The following is a 22599-nucleotide window of genomic DNA, read 5'->3' as shown; positions in this document are numbered from 1 at the left end:
GCCGTGACCTTTGTTTCTGACGAGACTGACGCCAAGACCCTGAACGATGTGCAGGACCGCTTCGAGGTCAACGTGGCAGAGCTCCCAGAAGAGATTGACATCTCTACATACAGTAAGCTATATCCAACTAGTCTAGCACTCATTTGGATTTCATGTGCTACTGCAGTACTTTTCCATGGTTGTCTTAAATGTCACCCTATTCCCTATTAGGGCACTACTTTTGATCAGAGCCACATAGGCTCTGGTTAGAAGTAGTGCACTATATAGAGAATATGATGCCATTTCAGACACAACCATGTTTTCACTTATTTATTGTTTTGGGTTTTGTAATATCCTTCATTATGCCAGTGCTGCTTGCAATTGTTCCCTCAAAGGAATTGTTGATGAGCCACTTTAGAGCATTTGTTTATTACCTAGTCATTCCAAGTATGTGGTCTGTATAGCTATCTTATTCTGAAGGTATCTATTTTTTTTTTTGTACCCAGCATCTGCATGTCATTTTATGTGGCTACACTGCTTGATGCTATAAACTAAACTCTCCCTCTTTTCTCGTTTCAGTTGAACAGTCCAGATGAAAATCGCTCCCTGACCAGTGAAGACGACGTGTCCGTGCCCCTCTGTCCTGGTCTTTTTTTGGAGAGGGAAAATAAAATAATTTTTTATTTCTATTTTAAATGCCTCTCCCTTATCTCCCAGTTCATTAAGCATAACTTTTCATTTCATTTTTATCCTATCCTCCCGAGGCTGCAGTTTTAATGTTATTTTTCCTGTTAATGGTGGTTGTTTCTATTTTTGTTTAATGAAATAATTTACATTAAAATGTTTTATACAATGTTATGTCACTGTATATTTTCTTTTTCTTACTAATAGGGTTGAAAAATTCTGGCAATTTTTCTGAAATCCCCATTGGATGATTCTCTGCTTCCCTCCCTGGGAATGTTCGGAAAGTTACCCGAATTTTCTAACAATACTTACTAATTCGAGAAGTTGGCTTTTCACATTGCAGTATATCATTGAACATGAAAGATCCATGTTGAATTGAAATGAGTCAGAAGACAGACCAACATTAACACTATAGAATATATAATTCAATTTTCCCTGTCACACGTAGGGGGCACTATGATCATGTATTTAAAAACTGTTTTATTTATTCATTTATTTAACAAAAATATAAATTAAACGGGTAAAGTGTTCATGAGCTGAAACAAAAGATCCCAATGTTCCATACGTACACAACGCTTCTCATTTTGCGCACAAATTTGTTTACATCTCTGTTAGTGAGCATTTCTCCTTTGCCAAGATAATCCATCCACCTGAAAGGTGTGGCATATCAAGAAGCTGAAATAAACAAAACAGCATTATTACACATGTCCACCTTGTGTTGGGGGACAAAAGGTGTGCAGTTTTGTCACAACACAATGCCACAGATGTTTCCATTTTTTTAGGGAGTGTGCAATTGGCATGCTGATTGCAGGAATATCCACCAGAGCTGTTGCCGGATAATTTACCATAAACCACGATGTCGTTTTAGAAATTGAATTTTGCAGTAGGTCCAACAGGCTTCACAACCGCGGACCACGGGCCGACCAGGACATCCACATCTGGCTTCTTCACCTGCAGGAATGTCTGAGACCATCCACCCGGACAGCTGATGAAACTGGGTTTGCACAACTGAAGAATTTCTGTAAAAACTGTAAACTCAGGGAAGCTTGTCTTGATCTGACTGCAGTTAGGCTTCTTAACCGAGCAGATGCTCAGACATGTCACCCGTTGAGCACGTTTGGGATGCTCTGGATCGACATGTACACGGTCTGTTCCAGTTCCTACCAATATACAGCAACTTTACACAGCCATTGAGAAGTAGGACAAGATTCCACAATCAACAGCCTGATCAGCTCTATGCGAAGGAGATGTGTTGCACCACACGAGGCAAATGTTGGTCACATCAGATACTGACTGGTTTTCTGATCCACGCCATTCCCTTCTTTTTACGTTATCTGTGACCAGCAGACGGATATCTGTATTCCCAGTCATGTGAAATCCATAGATTAGGGCCTAATGAATTTATTTCAATTAACTGATACCCTTTTATGAACTCTAACTCAGTAAAATCTTTGAAATTGTTGCACGTTGGATTTATATTTTTGGTCTGTGTATAATAACTAGGAGGAACAAATTCCTCTCTCCTCTTTCTCTGCCCCTTCTCTCTTCCTTCTCCCCCCTCCCTTCTCTTCACATTCATACAAACTTAGTTTATTTTCTGTTTCAGAATACGACTACTAAATTTTCTCTCCTTAGTCTACTCCTACTTAGCCCTCTACATTTAAATCTTAATATCTAAAGGTTATAATATATGCTGGGTATGGCCAGGCCAAGTTTCCTATAGATGCTGATCTTGGGTCAGTTTTGCACTTTCCCCGTAATGGTTAAGGTTAGGATTTGGGGAGTTGAAGCTGATTCTAGGTCTGTACCTAGGGGAAACTTCACCCCAGAGTTTGTTTTTGTGTGAAATACTGTACCTTACGCCATGCTGTCAGTAGCACCACATATAGGGGTGGAGCAGGATATGTGGAGTATGCTACCTCCTCCCCTTGAAAAAACAAACGCAGTTACCACAGAACACCTGTCCTCCCTTTCTCCTCTTCTCCCCCGCTATCCCTGTACTCCTCCTTTCTCTCCATTTCTTCTCCCTCTCAGGCAAGTCTTCTCCCACAGTCATCTTCTCAGCCCAGTTCTTTGTCCATCGCTTCCTTTGGTCTCCTTGTTCTCCCCGTTCTGCTCTCAGCCACTCACTCATTCTCTCCTGCACTGTCTTATCTGTATCCAGTTCCATGCTTTGTGTTCACCCTGTGTAACTGGCCTTAGAAACACAATATCAGCTGTTTCTTTCTTCCGTTGTGTCATAAGCACACTCTATTCCCTACACAGTGGACTACTTTTGACCAAAGCCCATAGAGCTCTGGTCAAAACTACTGCACTACATAGGGAATAGGGAGACATTTTGGATGCAACCATAGTATGGTGCTCCTCAATCTCTAATGTACTGTCTATCTGTATTGTGTTCAACCTGTGTGACTAGCCTTAGAATCACAATATCAGCTATTTCTCTCTTCCGTTGTGTCATAAGATGCATCCCAAATGGGGATACATAGGGCATAGGATGCCATTTGGGACAGCCATAGTATTGTGCTCCGGTGGTCTATTTATCATAGGGCTTCTGACAGTCACCTCAACAATTGTCAGACCAGGAATAACCTCCAACTTGACTTGTTCTCAAATAGGCTGGTGCCTTAGTCTTTGAAAAAGCATGTTTAAAAAAAAAAACATGTCCCAGTCTGTCTCGTCCAGCTCAGTGATGTGGCGAAAACCTGTGGTCGTTGGTTAAATAGGTCTCTCAAATCCTGTACCCCTGGATTAAAATAGATGGGCCATGACTTCCATCTCCAGTGGTCAGATCATTACCACTGGTGACAGACAGATCGTATACATCCCAAATGGTAGCCTATTCCCTTTACAGTGTAATACTTTTTATCTGGGCCTACAGGGCTCTGATCAAAAGTAGTGCACTATATAGGGAATAGCGTTCCATTTGGGATGCAGAGAGCTTCTACGCCCTACAGCAGTGTTTCCCGAATGGTGTGTCAGGACTAGCTGGTAAATTGTGGCTAATCCCTTCCGGATCGCTGATAATGCAATCAATCAAATTCAAACATCAGCAGTTGTCACAAAGTGCCTTACAGATACCCAGCCTAAAACCCCAAAGAGCAAAAGCACAGTGACTAGGAAAACTTCCTAGAAGGAAGGAACTTAGGAAGAAAACTCTAGAGGAACCAGGTTCATTCAAAAGGCTTTCGGTGGATCACAACTCAAATAAGGAACCACTGCCCCTCAAAGAGTAAAAATGAAACACCTGCCAGTTCAAAGAGGCCATTCTATTTACATATGAGCTCTGTGGACTACAACGCTCTATTGAGTAGTAACTGTTGCAAAACAGCTTTGCTATCAATAGCAATGCTGCTATAGGCAGTCTATAGGAGACCAATATGACTGCTAACCGTTCAAATTGTTCTCACCTGCACATTCTCCCTATCATATTTCATACATTCTTTCATCAAATAAGGGTTGTGTGTTTGAGGTGTGTCAGGAATGGAAAGAGCACACGGGAGGAGCTAACCACAAAGAAAGAGAACTTGATGGGAGAAATGGGAATGTAGTGTTGAGTGGGAGTCTGGGAGAAGACGCACAATGGCCTCAAATGGGCTTTTAGTAATAAACAGGGCTAACCATTAACTTTACAATACACACCAACGTCTATCATCATGGCTGTGTCAGCACAGACCACCCCAATTCAAGACTGAAAGCTAGGCAGACATGGGGGTCGTTTTAAACAATCAAGACCCAGACAGTACCCGTTCTTTCGTGGACGTAGACACTTACATTTACATTTACATTTAAGTCATTTAGCAGACGCTCTTATCCAGAGCGACTTACAAATTGGTGCAAACACCTATGACAACCAGTGGAACAGCCACTTGCATCTAAATCTTGTTGGGGGGGGGGCCACAAGTAGGTCTCACTTCCCTGAAATTGTGTAATACCTATACTATTAATATAACTTTAATGTTTTGCATTTCACCTTGACCTCTTAAATTTGTTGGTACTGTTACACTAGTATCAGTTTTGAGAATGACACAAATATTCATTTCCACAAAGTTTGCTGCTTCATTGTCTTTAGATATTTTTGTCAGATGTTACCATGGAATACTGAAGTATAATTACAAGCATTTCATAAGTGCCAAAGGCTTTTATTGACAATTACATGAAGTTGATGCTAAGAGTCAATATTTGCAGTGTTGACCCTTCTTTTTCAAGACCTCTGCAATCTGCCCTGGCATGCTGTCAATTAACTTCTGGGTCACATCCTGACTGATGGCAGCCCATTCTTGCATAATCAATGCTTGGAGTTTGTCAGAATTTGTGTGTTTTTGTTTGTGCACCCGCCTCTTGAGGATTGACCACAAGTTCTCAATGGGATTAAGGTCTGGGGAGTTTCCTGGCCATGGACCAAAAATATCGATGTTTTGTTTCCCGAGCCACTTAGTTATCACTTTTGCCTTATGGCAAGGTGCTCCATCATACTGGAAAAGGCATTGTTCGTCACCAAACTGTTCCTGGATGGTTGGGAGAAGTTGTTCTCGGAGGATGTGTTGGTACCATTCTTTATTCATGGCTGTGTTCTTAGGCAAAATTGTGAGTGAGCCCACTCCCTTGCCTGAGAAGCAACCCCACACATGAATGGTCTCAGGATGCTTTACTGTTGGCATGACACAGGACTGATGGTAGCGATCACCTTGTCTTCTCCGGATAAGCTTTTTTCCAGATGCCCCAAACAATCGGAAAGGGGATTCATCAGAGAAAATGATCCTCAGCAGTCCAATCCCTGGACCTTTTTGCAGAATATCAGTCTGTCCCTGATGTTTTTCCTGGGAAGAAGTGGCTTCTTTGCTGCCCTTCTTGACACCAGTCCATCCTCCAAAAGTCTTCGCCTCACTGTGCGTGCAGATGCACTCACATCTGCCTGCTGCCATTCCTGAGCAAGCTCTGTTACTGGTGGTGCCCCGATCCCGCAGCTGAATCAACTTTAGGAGACGGTCCTGGTGCTTGCTGGACTTTCTTGGGCGCCCTGAAGCCTTCTTCACAACAATTGAACCGCTCTCCTTGAAGTTCTTGATGATCCGATAAATGGTTGATTTAAGTGCAATCTTACTGGCAGCAATATCCTTGCCTGTGAAGCCCTTTTTGTGCAAAGCAATAATGATGGCACGTGTTTCCTTGCAGGTAACCATGATTGACAGAGGAAGAACAATTATTCTAAGCACCCCCCTCCTTTTGAAGCTTCCAGTTTGTTATTTGAACTCAACCAGCATGACAGAGTGATCTCCAGCCTTGTCCTCGTCAACACGCACACCTGTGTTAACGAGAGAATCACTGACATGATGTCAGCTGGTCCTTTTGTGGTAGGGCTGAGATGCAGTGGAAATGTTTTTTGGGGATTCAGTTCATTTGCATGGCAAAGAGGGACTTTGCAATTAATTGCAATTCATCTGATTACTCTTCATAACATTCTGGAGTATATGGAAATTGCCGTCATACAAGCTGAAACAGCAGACTTTGTGAAAATTAATATTTGTGTCATTCTCAAAACTTTTGGCCACGACTGTAAGTATTATTGTACTGTACTGGGAGTGTCTGCAGCGCTCACCAGCAAGCCGGGTGTATTTATCTTGGTGTTAGCAGAGCGGTGGCTACAAAGGTGGAATGTCAGTAAAACTAAATGTGACTTAAAACACCGGTTACATTTTCGTCCAGCCAATAAAATAAACACGGACTACCTCTACGGATTTTTATGAATGACGGTATTCATCCCCAAGCACGCCCCCTAATTAATTTGTAGCCCTCTCCTTAACTCCACCCATTTGGAATGTCTGGCCCGCTGCCCGAATGATAATTGGCTGGACATATGGCGACGCATGGGCAGAGTTTCTGCGGAGCTCACGAGTTGGTATAAAGTAGATCAGGATACTCTCTCTGTTGAATGATTTTTTTTTAGAGTGCTGTGACGATCTCGAGGAAGGGATAAAAAGAACCGTTCTCTACACTTCAACTACTTCTTTTCATCTAACGCAACTGTGCGATTGTAGTCTATTCTTGAAAGAGGTTTTAAAAGTTCAGCACTCTCTTAAAGCGGACTAATAACAAGATCAGAGCTTGTTTTTTGTGTTGACAACTGTCTAACGTTTCATTGGAATTTTCAATAATTATGGCAAAACGTATCATCTTTGTTTTCTTGACAATGGCAGTCACCAGTCGGGTAAGTTGTATCACCTTGGCAGCTGTCAAATTGGTATGATTTCGATCATGTGCAAATCATGCAACAAAATAGCAACGGATGAGTGGAGCACTTAGGCTATTTGCAATGCCCAGTTGGAGGTGGTTTGACATACACAAGTAATTGTATTTTAGAGAGACCCAAGTGAGAACTTTGTAGACCGTGTTTTTTCTGTTTCCTGAAGATATATGACTTAAATGTAATATATATTTTCAAACTGCTGCCGCCTACAGACTATTTGGTAACACTTTTACAAGACAGTCCAACTGTGTAACAGCTCGTGTAATTAGTGTAACAGTTTTGTAATTACTCATTGTTACAATTAGTTACAATGTACTTATCAGTAGTAATCCTTACCCCGAACCCAGTGTACTAATGAGTAATTGCAATACTTGTTACACTGTGATTACAGGAATAATCACAGTTATAAGTGCACTGTAGTGTAAAATGTAACCGACTGATCTTGTAGCCTACCAGTTCTACCTTGAATTGTTTCTTTTTTATATATAGGCATGTTTGTGCTTGTCAAATAACTTTGCCTGACTGTCTGAGGGTGGGACTTTTTACATACTGTAGATTTTTTTCTAGAAGAAGTTGGCAAGAAAGAGTGATGTACTGTGACTCGAATCATGAGTTGGCAGGGGATTGGGTACAACACTTAAACAGCTGCCTAGACAAACAAAACATCCACAAGGGTGAAGGGGTAGAAATAATATGAGCAAATTAAATTGGTACTTCACATTGAAGTTAAAGTATATACATTCACTGTAAACAGTGTTCAAAACCACTCCAAATGGGACACAATAATCATGTTAAATAATCAGTTGACATCTCACAATGAACATAAAATGATCTAAATAGACTCCTAGAGCATCTTTATCACTGGTAGTGTTTTACCCATGAAGGCAGACCACAGCAAGAAATGACATTACAAAAATCATCTCTTTGCTTTCCTACGCTTCTCTCTGTTTATGCCTATGAACCTAAAACTCTCCTCTACCCCCCTTCCTCTCTCCTCCCCCTCCTCCAGGTGGGTGCCAGCTGCCCGGCGGTGTGTGAGTGTCCAGCCATGCCCCTCTCGTGCCTCCCCGGGGTGAGTGCGGTGGCCGACGGCTGCGGGTGCTGCAAGGTGTGTGCCTCCCAGCTGAACCAGGACTGCAGCCCCACGATGCCCTGCGACCACCACAAGGGACTGGAGTGCAACTACGGCAATGACGTGACCCTGGCCCAGGGCATCTGCAGGGGTAAGGCTGTGATAGGGGGAGGAAGTGGGGGCGTTTGGAAGTGTGTGTTGGAGAAGTGTTAGGATTCAATGTGTGTAATGTAGGTTGTAGGTGTTCAGTGTTGGAACTATGGTGAGGTATAAATGGTGTATGTGTATATCTTGTCAAGTGTGATGTGTAGTAGTTAGTTGATGCTGAGTTTTTATGTGATAGCATCTTAGGGTGCATGTATGAGAAACATTACCGTAGGACTCAACCATGTGTTGAACGTCACCACAGCCCCAGGACTTAACACGTTGTATCCCAGTGGGGGAGGACATTTGGATGTTAAGTAGATTCCTTATGGAGCTCAATCTCACAGACCAAAATGTAACTAGTTCTATCTACATCAAACCAAGATTCCAATCCTTCATAGACTAAGAATGGAGGCTCCGCCGTGTCCGTGATATGGAGATCGAGACTCTTCTGGATTCTTACTCACAAGACTTCCTTTCTCTGACCCTCTGACCTCCCTCTAGATCTGAATGTTCTCTCTGGGTTACAGTCTGTGTGCCATGTCAGTGTCGGTTATTGCCCCTCTCGTGCCTCCCCGGGGTGAGTGCGGTGGCCGACGGCTGGTTGTTAAGGGGAGGATTGCGTAAAGGGGGTTTCAGCTAGTGTAACCGGAGTATATGGCAAATTCCTCCCGGTCATACCTGGGATTGTCAGTGGAGGTTCTTGTACTTTGACTTTAAAACACATCCTCATATTTAGACTCTCCAGAGACATGGAAATAGGGTTCCCAAAATACCCCCTCGTTACATAATTGCACATTGCATACTGTACATCGTAAACATATATGTGTATACTGTATGTATGTGTATATATATATGTTACTACCTCTAAGTGGTCTTAGTATCCATCTAAATTGCCCCTAAAGGAATTATGAAGTTGAATTGAGTTGTACTGAACTGTACCTAACTGTACTGTGCTGTGCTGAGCTGAATTCAATGGAATTCAATGCATTCTCCTCATTTCCCTCTCTTAACAGCGAGAAAGGAGGGTCGTACGTGTGAGTACAACGGGAGGATCTACCAGAACGGCGAGAATTTCCGTGCCGGCTGTAAACACCAGTGTACCTGCATCGACGGCGTCGTAGGCTGTTCCCTGCTCTGTGCCAACCGTCTGCCCCCCGCCACCCCCTCCTGCCCCTACCCCCGGCTGGTCAGGGTGCCAGGGCAGTGCTGCTTCACCGTGGACTGCCACAAGGGTACCTGGCGCCTTCCCCCCACCAAGCAACATCGCCAACCAACACAACCCAAACCTCAGCCAGACCAGTACCAGCCGGATAACACACTGGGCAATGAGCTGGTGGAGAGAGGCAAGGGCTGGGAAAATGAACAAGGCTACAAGCACCTGCCTGGTGAGGAGCTGTTCCACTCTTGACATTGACCAAATGTATTGTTATTGATCATGATAGATACTTGGCTGTAGCTTATCATGTACACTGAGCGATTATCGCTAGCACTGGGCGGCAGCGTTGCCTAGTGGTTAGAGCGTTGGACTAGTAACCGGAAGGTTGCAAGTTCAAACCCCCGAGCTGACAAGGTACAAATCTGTCGTTCTGCCCCTGAACAGGCAGTTAACCCACTGTTCTCAGGCCATCATTGAAAATAAGAATGTGTTCTTAACTGACTTGCCTGGTTAAATAAAGGTAAAATTAAATCGCTAGCAATATTAGCATTTTTGGTATAATAGTTGATGACTATTGGTCGATAGTTACTCATGTTTGTCTGTACATCAGCCAGTCCTATATCCTGATTTCTTCCCTCTGTGGTATATTCTCCCTATAACCCCCTTCCTTCCTCCCCTTTGTCTCCCGCGCTCCTCTTCCTCCCACCCTTCCCAGTATGGAAGCATTCGTTGGAGAAGTGTGTTGTCCAGACAACGGACTGGTCCCAGTGCTCACGAAGCTGTGGGATGGGAGTGTCCTCACGCATCACCAACGACAACGCCCAGTGTAAGCTGGATAGAGAGACGCGCCTCTGCACCATCCGGCCCTGCGGTGATGTAGCCATCCCGCCCAAGGTAAATTCTATATTTAGACAACACAATAGGCGTGTGTGCGTGTGTGTAAGCATGCATTACAAGAGAAGAGTGTGACTGCACATATCTTCATCATCATCATCCCAGGCAATAAAAATGTCTCCCTTATCATCTACTGATCTGGTATCACTTTGATAACAAACCCACAACCCCCTAGACTGTTTCCTCTGCGGAGCACGTCTCGGTGGGAACAGACTAGCGTTGATTTACTCACACTGGCGGTGGTGCCCTTTTAAATATAGTCCCCTCCACCCCACCCACGGCATTCCTGCCAAGCAACTGTCCATAGCTAGGCGCCTGGGCCCTGTGCACTCAGCCAGGGAGATGGTGTGTCTATATTAATCCTCTGTTTCTCTGGCTCAGTGCTTAATGCCACCCTATTCCCTATTTAGTGCACTACTTTTGACCAGGGACGATAGGGCTCTGGACAGTGCCCATAAAGCTCTGGTCAAAAGTAGTGTACTATGTAAGGAACCGGGTACAATTTGGGACGAACTACTGTGGGCTGGGAGATTATAGCTGATTTACCACAGACTAATAAAGTCTGTCTGTCTGAGTGCAAGATTAATGCGTTTCAGTGAGTTTGATTTAAAACGTTGTTTTGTCACTGTCTGTTCAGTTAATTTCATAACTTTACCATAATTGAATTAACTTTTTGTTTTGTTTTCAGTACTGACACTTTGTTAGTGATAAGTGATAAATTCATGATGATTTGGTTGCATAGGCCTTCCGGACATTTATTCAAAGATATTTTAAAGATGTCTCCAAAAGTTTGTCATTTTATTGAAACAATACAGGTGCCCCGACAGTACAGCATGAAACTTACTTTCCTCTGCTCTCTCTGATTATCTCCCTCTTTCTCTCTCATCCTCTCATCCCCCTCCTCCTTCTCTTCCCTTTACAGAAGGGCAAGAAGTGCTCCCCGACTCCAAAAGCCTCAGAACCCATGCGTCTGTCGTATGGCGAGTGTCAGAGTGTCCGCCTCTACCGGCCCAATTACTGCGGCGCCTGTACGGATGGCCGCTGCTGCTCGCCGCGTCGTACGCGCACCGTTCCTGTGACTTTTGTGTGCCCGGATGGTGAGCGTTTCCAGAGAGACACCATGTTCATCCAGTCGTGCAAGTGTAGCAAGGAATGCGGCCATCTCAACGAAGTGGCCTTGCCACCACAGCACTGGATGTATGGAGACACACATACGTTCATTGACTAGCTTGATCGTGTTGGAACAGAATCCTCAAACTTGACTGAGAACATTGACAAGGGAAGGGTGACATTTTTTAAATAAATACCATGGGCCTTGAGGGTGTTTTTCTCTGCAGGCCTCAAATAAGAGAACTGAGTTTCACAATGGGCTCTCAGTGAAAACCTGGCACTATAATAGCAAATAGCACTTACTGTATGTTTGAATGGAGTGGTTTTGATTGACAGGTGATCCATCCACTCCTGAATGTTCCTCCGACATGGGTCTGAACTGAGGCCTACAGTCCCACCTGCCATTTTTGTTTAGTTACGGTATGACATAATGAACAGGACCCAGCCACGAGTTGCTAAGGCCTCCACAGCAGCGACAGAGAGAAACAGACGACAACACAGCATTGTGTTGTAGAATAGAAACACATGAACTTGAAGGAACTGTACAGGGTTATTTGCTGTATGAAGTGATATGATGCTTTGCCCACACTAACCAGGGTCATATTCACTAGGCACCAAATGGAAGAAAGAAGTCTGACACAGGGAGGGACAAGCTGAAGTTGTTCAACAAGATATACTTGTTTTGGTTATCCTTTGCAAAACATTTTGCTAGGGTGTACACTAAGTCTACAACCCAGCTCTCTGAGGGCTGGAGTGATACCGAGGCATCCCACAATGCACAGAGAACCGTGACTTTAGAAGATAAGTGACATCAAGCCTGGATGGGCTGAAACGTCTTGACGAAGAGACTGATAAAATGGAGCATTTAGCTCAACGCAGGGTACTCGCGATATTAACATTATTTATTCGTATTCTTATCCAAAGAACTTGACACTAACTCTTCCGCAATAGAGAGTGACGTCCAGTTTAGTTGGGATGATGAGCCATCTAAAAACAGAGGTTTATGTGAGAGGTGGTATTGAAAGAAACATGTCTCAAATGGCACACTATTCCCTATAGAGTGCACAAAGTAGTTCTCTATGCAGGGAATGGTAATCATATATATAGCCTGTCTCCACTGACTGCAGTACTAAAAGGAGCACTGTCTGTAAATGAGACGTGTTCAGAAATGACTGGACCAATACCAATTCACTTCAAATGACCTCTAATCTCTTACCATATTCAGTTACGTTTTATTAGCATGAACGACAAAGCCACTGTTGCTAAAGCGAAGTGAGATAATGTAATCAACAACAGTAAAAAAAATAATGAATACATAATAATGATAATAATAATAATAGAGAATAATCGATAATGAATAACATTGGCGAATAATCTTCAATATTATGTACGTTTGGGATTCATTCATGTATTGTATGCTGTTCGTGAAATCCGAAAAACTATTGCTTATACATCTTTAATGATGATTCGTTACTCCAAAACTGTAATATGAAATGTTTTACTATAAAACTGTAAAATACAGTACAACGTCTAATTCAAATGTATGTTTGTCATAACTGAGAATATGTAGCCAAGCTATTAATTAATATGGCACTAGTTGTTGTTGACATGATACAAAGCTGACCTGCCTGCTAAAGAGTTTCAGTTACTTGTGATGTTTTATTTGAACTTGGCTTGTATTGTTTCAAATTATTTCATTTGGCAGTCATTTTATTAGCCCCTAGCAAGAGGTTGATAAACTGAAAGGGATAGTTCGCAAAACACACCAACTTGGCTGCTGACATGTTTGGGAATGTGTTAAAGGGATAGTTCACCCAAATTAGAAAATTACATATTGGTTTCCTTACCCTGTTAGCAATCTATGGGCAAGGTAAGACAGTAATCACTGCTTTGGTTTTGTTTACGTGGTCACTGTTTCCACTATTGGCACAAATCCAATGTAAGTCAAAAGCATTTTTCACGCTTCATGTCCAGATCATCTATAATAACTTCCCTGAGCTACACAATCAATTTGAGATACTTTAGGGTGATTTGGTCAGTAAGCACAAAAAAATGCTAATATCAGTACCTTTGTGCCACACATGCAAAAAAAAAAATGGATTTGGAGACAGTGACTATGTAAACAAAAACCAAGCATGGATTGCTGTCATACCTTGTCCGTAAGACTTGTACGCCATTTTGTAATTTGGGTGAGCTATCACTTAACAGCGGGCTAATGAACAAAATACTAAACTATTCCTTTAAGTCTATACCTTTAAGGCTGAGGCAGGGTGAAAAGGATGCTAAAAGGCCACTGTTATTTTTATCACTGAACAGGAACTCCTGTATTGATGCCATCAACACAAACAGACAGGGTTCGGATGGATGCTGGGGGGGTGCACGGACTCGACCAGTCAGTATGGGGCAGAATGTATGGAGAGACGCATTGGGGACCATAGACATTGAGGTTTAGGTAGTTTAGACCTACTATTAAATGTATTGAATAGCATCTGCTTTATATTGTACTGTACACAGATGTCACAGGTCAACACTGACATTCTCACAGAATCATAATGCAGACATTTACAATAAAAAGCATGTTACGTGGACATCAAAAACTCAAAAACTGAAACGTGCGGCATGCTGCTCATTCAGGACAAAAAAATGTCTTGAACGACTTTGCCCCCTGGTGGTGATTTTTTAAACAGTAGCCAACGTGTCATCAGTGCCCGGGTTATCAAAAATTATCTGTCTGGATTTCGCATATAGGGATAGGATTAAACGCATGGAAATATAATGACTAGGACGGGTGTCCTCATTCAAGTCAGTGATTCTACAGTTATATTCATTATATGTTTATCCATTTAATCCTGGCTGCTGTTTATAGGTTTTTCCCGCTTGTGTATCTATGTCAACATATTCCAACTCGCAGCATCCAGTGGTCCTCGCGCTCTACTGATTGTGTGAAGTCACGCACTCACTGCTCTCGAGCGCGCTCAGCGCAGCGGCGGTTCCCGCCTCGGGGATGGCGCCCTCTGCTTCGGTGTTCAAGTCGGGTTTTCAACCTCAGGACAACAAACCTCTGATGGAAAGTGTACTTCCCAACCCGGAGCAGCTATTGCTGTTCCTCAGAAAACTCAAAGAGGTGTTCGACGTGTGCGACGAGGATTCGAATGGTTTCATTCGCGTGGAGCATTTCGTCGACCTCGGTTCACAGTTCGGCCAAGGAGACGAGGTAATATATACGTTCCAAGCAAGCATCACCTGGTGTTTCATGGAGTGCGCCACAGTAGCGTTTGTTTATACGTTTTGAAGGCTTTGTTTCTATGTTTCTTGTGTGATTTGTGTCGTGTATACTGTTATTACACATGCATAGACATTTACTTACAAATTCATTTTTGTTTGGCTATCATAAAGTGGAACAGGCTCTTGCTAAATCATTTTGGTAGATATGTGCTTTATTTTATCGTTCTTACAGCGTTGACTGCAATTATACGTAGTTCAATGTGTACCAAAAGCTGAACAAAGTGTCTTACACCTGTGAAGGTATATTTACTTGGATGCTAAAAAACAAGATAGACTTGAGATTTTATTTTCAAGTAACGTTAGAACTAGTTCACAGTGTGGCTGTGGAGGATAGTACAGTAACACTTTCCAGTGAGATCATCTGATTCAGCCTTTCTCTCCCATTCCTTGTATTCGGGCTCTAATTTTGGCCCAAAAAGTTAAACTCATTTTCGTCCAAATGTGTTATTTTGTGGTAGAGAAATTAGGTCAACTACTGAGAGAGAGAGAGAGAGACTGGAAAATAGGCTAATTGTGTTTTTCTGACAGTATTAATGAACTATAGCCAATAGCTCTCAATTGCATCAGCCTTTTGATATTTAATATAACGTGTCAGTCTCAACACAATAATTAACATAGACAGACAGGTTTGTTTTAGTAAAGGAGTTTTCTCTGTTATAAATTAGGCCTTAACACAAGCCTTCTGTGTTTGGCACTCTCTGTATGTGAACAATTAACCATTTTAATTGGTGCTCTGTATCTTTGTAAATATAATTATGTTGGTAATAGACCACTTTGCTTTTTCCAGTAAGAATGAGTCATAGTCTGTGTCCGAAATGACACACTATTCCCTATATAGTGCACTACTTTTGACCAGAGCCCTATGGGTCCTGGTCCCCCTGGTCAAAATAGGGTGCCATAGTATGCATACACAGGCAGATCTGCATAGCTCTACAGGAGTCCACTGTCCTGCAGTGTCCTACTGTTCTGAGTGTGAGTTGGGGATGGATGCACTCGACTTCCCACAGGTTGATAAGCATAAACTGACCTCTGACCAGTTTTAACGGGACAACCCATATACTCCCGATGTTGATGTTTTTAACTGTTGTTGATAATAAACAATGATACTGAATTAAGGCCCATCCCAAAATAGGTTGTTGTTCATCTGAACATAAGTCCCTTGTGTTCCACTGTATGTCACAGGGCAGGAATATTAGTGTTGACTGGCTCCCCCGTGTTCTGTTGCTTATCACTTCTCTGGAACATTAGCTCTGATTGGTTCCTTTGGGATGCTTTGCATGGACTGTGGGCACATGGATTGAATCAAATCAAATCAAATTTTATTTGTCACATGCGCCAAATACAAGAGGTGTAGTAGGTAGTGTAGGTACTGTGTTCAACTATGCATGTAGCATCAGCAGTCTTATGGCTTGGGGAGCCTTTTGGACCTAGATTTGGTGCTCAGCAGATGTAGTGAATAGGTCAATATGGACCCTGAATTCTAATGTTTGAACTACCTTAGTTCAAAATTAAATGAGCATTTGAGAAAGAGGCAGCTCGATGAAGCTAAATCTTTTCATCTTAACAATTTCCCCAAAGCTTCCCTCAATAGTTTTATTAGACCACATATGGGCCACTATATTATTTGACACTGATGGTCATCTATGAACGTTTGAAACATCTTGAAGAACAATTTGGCCTTAATGGCCATGTACTCTTATAATCTCCATCCGGCACAGCCAGAAGAGGACTGGCCACCCCTCAGAGCCTGGTTCCTCTCTAGGTTCCTGCCTTTCTAGGGAGTTTTTCCTAGCCACTGTGCTTCTACATCTGCATTGCTTGATTTTTTTATTTTTTTTGGCTGGGTTTCTGTATAAACACTTTGTGACAACTGCTGATGTAAAAAAGGCTTTATGAATACATTTGATTTGAGTTACGCACACAGAACATGATGCAGATGAGATTAAACCTGTCTGGACCTCTCAGTGTCCCACTGGCCACACATAACCTCAACATCATCCTTTCACTGCTCCCATATTCTGACCTATCCTGTCCACTCCCTCTATCCATGCACTCACAGTCACACTGACCCCCTCCTCCTCCTAATCCAGCAGAACTGAGTTTAATCTACTAAAAACTCAGACTCACTGGTCCAAATTATCCAACGCAATGACCTTAATTTCACCCAGTATTTTCCTGTTGACCCAGTTGCCGTGCCGACAGTAACTAGGGTGTTGGAGCCGTGACCGTCCATTGTGTGTTTTGACTGACAGCTGGCTTACACAGTGAGGGATGGTGATGCACAGCTGTATAGCAGAGGTTGGACAGATGGGAGAGAGGACCCATTGTATGTGTGTGGTCTGTCGAAGAACTGTCTTGTACCGTTGTACCAGCCCCAGTCTAAAAGTAGGAGTTGAAAGAGCTGCAGGCAGCATCTAAAGTGCATTAAATGCATAATTCAGGAGCACAGTACAGTACCTCTGTGTATCTGCCCCAGCCCACCTGAAAGATGTGGATGTGGGTTGATGGTGGGAGCAACATGTATTGGTTGGTTGCAGCGGTGTTGTACAACATGCATATATGCCTGTTGAGTGAGATCCTCTATGTCTAAAGAGCCATACTTTTGCTCTAGGTCATAACAACATGAGGTGTGTTGTAGTGACTCAGTAGTGATTCAGAGAGGGACTGTTAGAACAGGTGGTGGTGGGAGGCTCACAGCTACAGGTCACACACACACACACACACACACACACACACACACACACACACACACACACACACACACACACACACACACACACACACACACACACACTCTCACTGACAGACAGGTAGAGCTGTCAGCAACTTAACATGGAGAATCTGAGTCAGACATTAAAAGATTGTTGACAATTTCATCTGTAGGTTTGCATAGATTCTCTTTGTATTGTATGAAGCCGAACCCATGACTCATTATTTTGTTCAACCCTTTTGTTGCCTGTCCCATGGTCTCCAGGTGAAGAAGTTGGCCAAATGCTTGGACCCCAATGCTCAGGGCAGGATCAACTTCAAGGAATTCTGCCATGGAGTGCTGGCTATCAAAGGTAGGACTGAGAGGCATGCACAGGGAGCCAACCATCGGCAACTGCATAATTCAGTTTTACTGGTGTGTGTGTGTGCGTGTGTCTGCTTGCGTGTGTGTCGTGCATACATGCATGTGGTGTCTTCCCACTGAGGCAGAAGAGCATCATTCAGCAACACTATTCTGCCGTTACCCTCCTACTCAGGTTATAGATGCTGGGACTGAAGAGGCTGGGTAACTCCTACTGCCTAGTTACCATATAGTTACCATGGAGGAGAGTCGAGTCACATGTTCATACATACGCAGCCTACCTACAAAATGGTCAAACAATATTGTACTCTTTTTCATAAGAAAGTAGTCTAGCTCAACCCCCCAGAATATTTTTTTTTCTGAGAGAGCCAATCAAAGCTTGGCTTGAATATTGCATTTACAACAGCCTCCTGTCCAGATAGTGTGTCAGCTCTCCCTCACTGAATACGTGAGTCTCTTCAGCCAGGCTAAAGAAAGAGTGCATCAGCATCAGAAAGTGAAAGTGGAGAGACATAAAGGATGCTGGAGAGTTAGTGTCAATCAAAAGTGAAGCCCTACAATTTAGAGAATAAAAAGTCTGCTTTGGGCTATGTGTGTCATTCATTGACATTATGATAATCCTGCCCATGATTGAATCTTAACATCTTCACTATGGTCAGTTTGTTTTTCCCTGCTACACACTCAAGGCTGGTTTCTGCCAACTCATCATAACTGCACTAACTGACCGGCCGGCCTCCTCTTTGGACTGTCTAGAGAGAGAGAGTCCCTGTAAACCAGGTCAGTTTGTTTTTCCCTGCTACACACTCAAGACTTGTTTCTGCCAACCAGTACACATGCGTGGACACCAGCCAACCAGGACACATGAGTGGGGAACTAGCCAACCAGGACACACGAGTGGACACCTTCAACCAGGACACATGAGTGGGGAATCAGCCAACCAGGACACACGACTGGACACCAGCCAACCAGGACACATGAGTGGGGAACTAGCCAACCAGGACACACGAGTGGACACCTTCAACCAGGACACATGAGTGGGGAATCAACCAACCAGGACACATGAGTGGGGCACCACCCAACCAGGACACATGAGTGGGGCACCAGCCAACCAGGATACATGAGTGGGGGCACCAGCCAACCAGGACACATGAGTGGGGAACCAGCCCCGCCAGGACACATGAGTGGGGAACCAGCCAAACAAGACACATGAGTGGACACTAGCCAACCAGGAGACATGAGTGGGGAACTAGCCAACCAGGACACACGAGTGGACACCAGCCAACCAGGACACATGAGTGGACACCAGCCAACCAGGAGACATGAGTGGGGAACTAGCCAACCAGGACACACGAGTGGACACCAGCCAACCAGGACACATGAGTGGACACCAGCCAAACAGGAAACATGAGTGGGGAACTAGCCAACCAGGACACATGAGTGGACACCAGCCAACTAGGACACATGAGTGGGGAACCAACCAACCAGGACACATGAGTGGGGCACCAGCCAACCAGGACACACGAGTGGACACCAGCCAACTAGGACACATGAGTGGGGAACCAACCAACCAGGACACATGAGTGGGGCACCAGCCAACCAGGACACATGAGTGGGGAACCAACCAACCAGGACACATGAGTGGGGCACCAGCCAACCAGGACACATGAGTGGCGAACCAACCAACCAGGACACATGAGTGGGGCACCAGCCAACCAGGATACATGAGTGGGGAACCAGCCAACCAGGACACATGAGTGGGGAACCAGCCCCGCCAGGACACATGAGTGGGGAACCAGCCAAACAAGACACATGAGTGGACACTAGCCAACCAGGAGACATGAGTGGGGAACTAGCCAACCAGGACACACGAGTGGACACCAGCCCCGCCAGGACACATGAGTGGGGAACCAGCCTCGCCAGGATACATGAGTGGGGAACCAGCCAACCAGGACACATGAGTGGGGAACCAGCCAACCAGGACACATGAGTGGGGAACCAGCCAACCAGGACACATGAGTGGGGAACCAGCCCCGCCAGGACACACGAGTGGGGAACCAGCCAAACAAGACACATGAGTGGACACTACGCCAACCAGGAGACATGAGTGGGGAACTAGCCAACCAGGACACACGAGTGGACACCAGCTCCGCCAAGACACATAAGTGGGGAACCAGCCTCGCCAGGATACATGAGTGGGGAACCAGCCAACCAGGACACACGAGTGGACACCAGCCCCGCCAGGACACATAAGTGGGGAACCAGCCTCGCCAGGATACATGAGTGGGGAACCAGCCAACCAGGACACATGAGTGGGGAACCAGCCAACCAGGACACATGAGTGGGGAACCAGCCAACCAGGACACATGAGTGGGGAACCAGCCAACCAGGACACACGAGTGGACACCAGCCCCGCCAGGACACACAAGTGGGGAACCAGCCTCGCCAGGATACATGAGTGGGGAACCAGCCAACCAGGACACATGAGTGGGGAACCAGCCAACCAGGACACATGAGTGGGGAACCAGCCAACCAGGACACATGAGTGGGGAACCAGCCAACCAGGACACATGAGTGGGGAACCAGCCAACCAGGACACATGAGTGGGGAACCAGCCAACCAGGACACATGAGTGGGGAACCAGCCAACCAGGACACATGAGTGGGGAACCAGCCAACCAGGACACATGAGTGGGGAACCAGCCCCGCCAGGACACATGAGTGGGGAACCAGCCCCGCCAGGACACATGAGTGGGGAAATGGAAAGAAAAGCGACCCAGGGATGGAGAGACAGTGGGAGTTAAAGAATGCCATGTTATTCTATACAGTATGTATAGAACACCTTCTCCCGTCTCTCTTTCAGGCTGTGAGGGGATCCTGAAGACCACACTGGGAGCTCGCAGTATCACACGGCGTCCCTATGAGACCGACAATGGTTACTACTACCAGGTACATAATGTGTGTGTGTGTGCCCTTCGCCAGGCCAGCCTCTATAGTTGTACACCCCTCTTTTCAGTCAAAAGTTACGTGAAACCCTCAAACTATGTTGTTTTCTTGTAACATGGGAGCTTTGACTTTCTAAGCCCTTCATCCCAAATCAAACCCATAATGTGGTTACATTTTTACACAGTCTTTTCTCTCTCTGCGCGGTGGATAAACCTAGATTAATGTCAGCACGTGAATCCGGACATAAACTCTAGCCAGAGTCAAGGCAAACTCTCACACAATGGATTAACAGGGGATGTCTGCTTCACAAATGCCATCCTATTCCTTAGTGCAGTACTTTTGAGCAGAGCTCTATGGACCTTGGTCAAAAGTAGTGCTCTATAAAGGGAATAGGATATCATTTGGGACGCTGTCAAGGTTTATACACTGAGTATACAAAACAATCCAGGTGAAAGCTCTGATCCCTTATTGATGCCACTTGTTAAATCCCTTTCAATCAGTGTAGAAGGATTTTTAAGCCTTGAGACATTTTAGATGTGGATTGTGTATGTATGTGTGCCATTCAGAGGGCAAGACAAAAAATGTAAATGCCTTTGAATTGGGTATGGTAGTAGGTGCCAGGCGCACTGGTTTAAGTGTGTCAAGAACTGCAACACTGCTGGGTTTTTCACACTCAACAGTTTCCCCTGTGTATCAAGAATGGATCCACCACCCAAAGGACATCCAACCAACTTGTCAGCTTGAGTGTCTTCTCTTTTTCATCCACAAGGAGGCAGTGCTCAACAGCAAAAGCTAATACAAAAGAACTGGAATTTTCACAGTGAAAATACAGTCAGTGCTTCTTAGGCATCACATCAAATATAGTTGCACCATACCTTTACAAATGTATGTCTTTGCCAACATTACTTATTTAGATTTTATTGTAGGCCTAGTAGATTACTTCCAAGTTAAATTTCAGTACAGTTTTTCAGTGTAAGTACCTCATGTGACCAGAGGGTGGCGTACTTTATCCATTCCATTGCCAAAGAGTAGTCACAGTAGCTGGCCCAGATTCTCCCCAGCCCAGCCCCATTCTGTAGACATGGCCTTTGTTTCACAGCTTCTCTCTCATTTAAGGTCAGTAAACTAAGATAATTGGCTTATTATGTCATGAGTGGTGTACAGTCTATAACATTGTTTCCAAGAGATGCCCCCAAAGGTTTCACCACACTGGAGAAGACCTGGGTTCAAATATTATTTAAAATAATTTCCATCTGGCACTCTAGGCAGGCTAGAGCAAATGCTCAATGTATTTGAACCCAGGTCTCCACTGGAGAGGAGGATCCCCATATTAGGTGTTACAGTATGTGTCATTGTAATGTCCCACTCTCCGGATCATCTCTGGGGAAACAAGATATAGTGTGGTAACGCTTTCTACCACAACACTAGGCCAGGGGTCTCTCTTTTTATGTAAGCAATGTTAATGCCCATGGTTTAATGTCAGTAGGTATTAACTAATGAATGTTTTGCTTTTCTGTTTTCTCACATCTTGATATGGCATCAGTGTTACACAGTTACAGAGTAGTACTTTCACTCCATTTCTGAGAGTTACAGGATAAAGGATAGGATAAAGACATACATCTTTTGTATTTTATTATGTCTGTGTATCCTTTTATGTAAGCCCTCTGTGAGTACCCAGATTGAGAGCGTTTTTCTTCCAAGGCTTCCTCTGCAAATGCCATGTCATTATCCACATGGAGAAATATACAGTATATATATATATATATATATATATGCTCTTGAAATATATACAAAGCGGGTAATTTAATACATTTCCGTCTCCTGCCATCAATAGCTTTTGTAAAGTGACTCTGACATTACAAAATGCCTCTCTCTCCTTCACTGGAAATGTCATTGAACAAAGGTAGTCTCATTCACAAGGCAATGGAACTGTATGACCCTGGTGGTATATGTAGTAGTTCAACTGAAGTTGACTGAATTCTCCCAAACAGTTGAAGCCATAAATCCATCACA

General features: G+C 44.1%; 2 protein-coding genes and 1 long non-coding RNA gene across 4 annotated transcripts in view; all 3 read left to right on the top strand.

Annotated features, from left to right (window-relative positions):
• LOC127914443 (uncharacterized) lies at positions 1–837 on the top strand. The gene is made up of 2 exons (XR_008088379.1): positions 1–112; positions 559–837. It is a non-coding gene; the product is annotated as an uncharacterized LOC127914443 (long non-coding RNA).
• Positions 838–6524: 5687 nt separating this feature from the next.
• Positions 6525–11498, top strand: LOC118364856 (CCN family member 1-like). Its single transcript, XM_035746630.2, has 5 exons — positions 6525–6871; positions 7920–8133; positions 9143–9514; positions 10001–10179; positions 11102–11498. The coding sequence occupies exons 1-5, from the start codon at positions 6821–6823 to the stop codon at positions 11405–11407; spliced, it is 1122 nt and encodes a 373-aa protein (XP_035602523.1). The 5' UTR covers positions 6525–6820; the 3' UTR covers positions 11408–11498.
• Positions 11499–13099: 1601 nt separating this feature from the next.
• The window catches only part of LOC118365706 (rab11 family-interacting protein 4A-like), an 86967-nt gene continuing 77467 nt past the window's right edge, over positions 13100–22599 (top strand). For both annotated transcript variants that reach the window (XM_052490400.1, XM_052490399.1), the window contains exons 1-3: positions 13100–14503; positions 17549–17636; positions 20504–20589. In XM_052490400.1, the coding sequence (XP_052346360.1) occupies positions 14294–14503; positions 17549–17636; positions 20504–20589 (384 nt within the window). In that variant the 5' untranslated portion in view covers positions 13100–14293. The remainder of the gene's footprint in view (positions 14504–17548; positions 17637–20503; positions 20590–22599) is intronic.

This window comes from Oncorhynchus keta, chromosome 32 (genome assembly GCF_023373465.1).
Source record: "Oncorhynchus keta strain PuntledgeMale-10-30-2019 chromosome 32, Oket_V2, whole genome shotgun sequence".
NCBI lineage: Eukaryota > Metazoa > Chordata > Actinopteri > Salmoniformes > Salmonidae > Oncorhynchus > Oncorhynchus keta.
The sequence above is the reverse complement of the archived record's forward strand: the minus strand, read 5'-3'. Positions and strand labels throughout refer to the sequence as shown.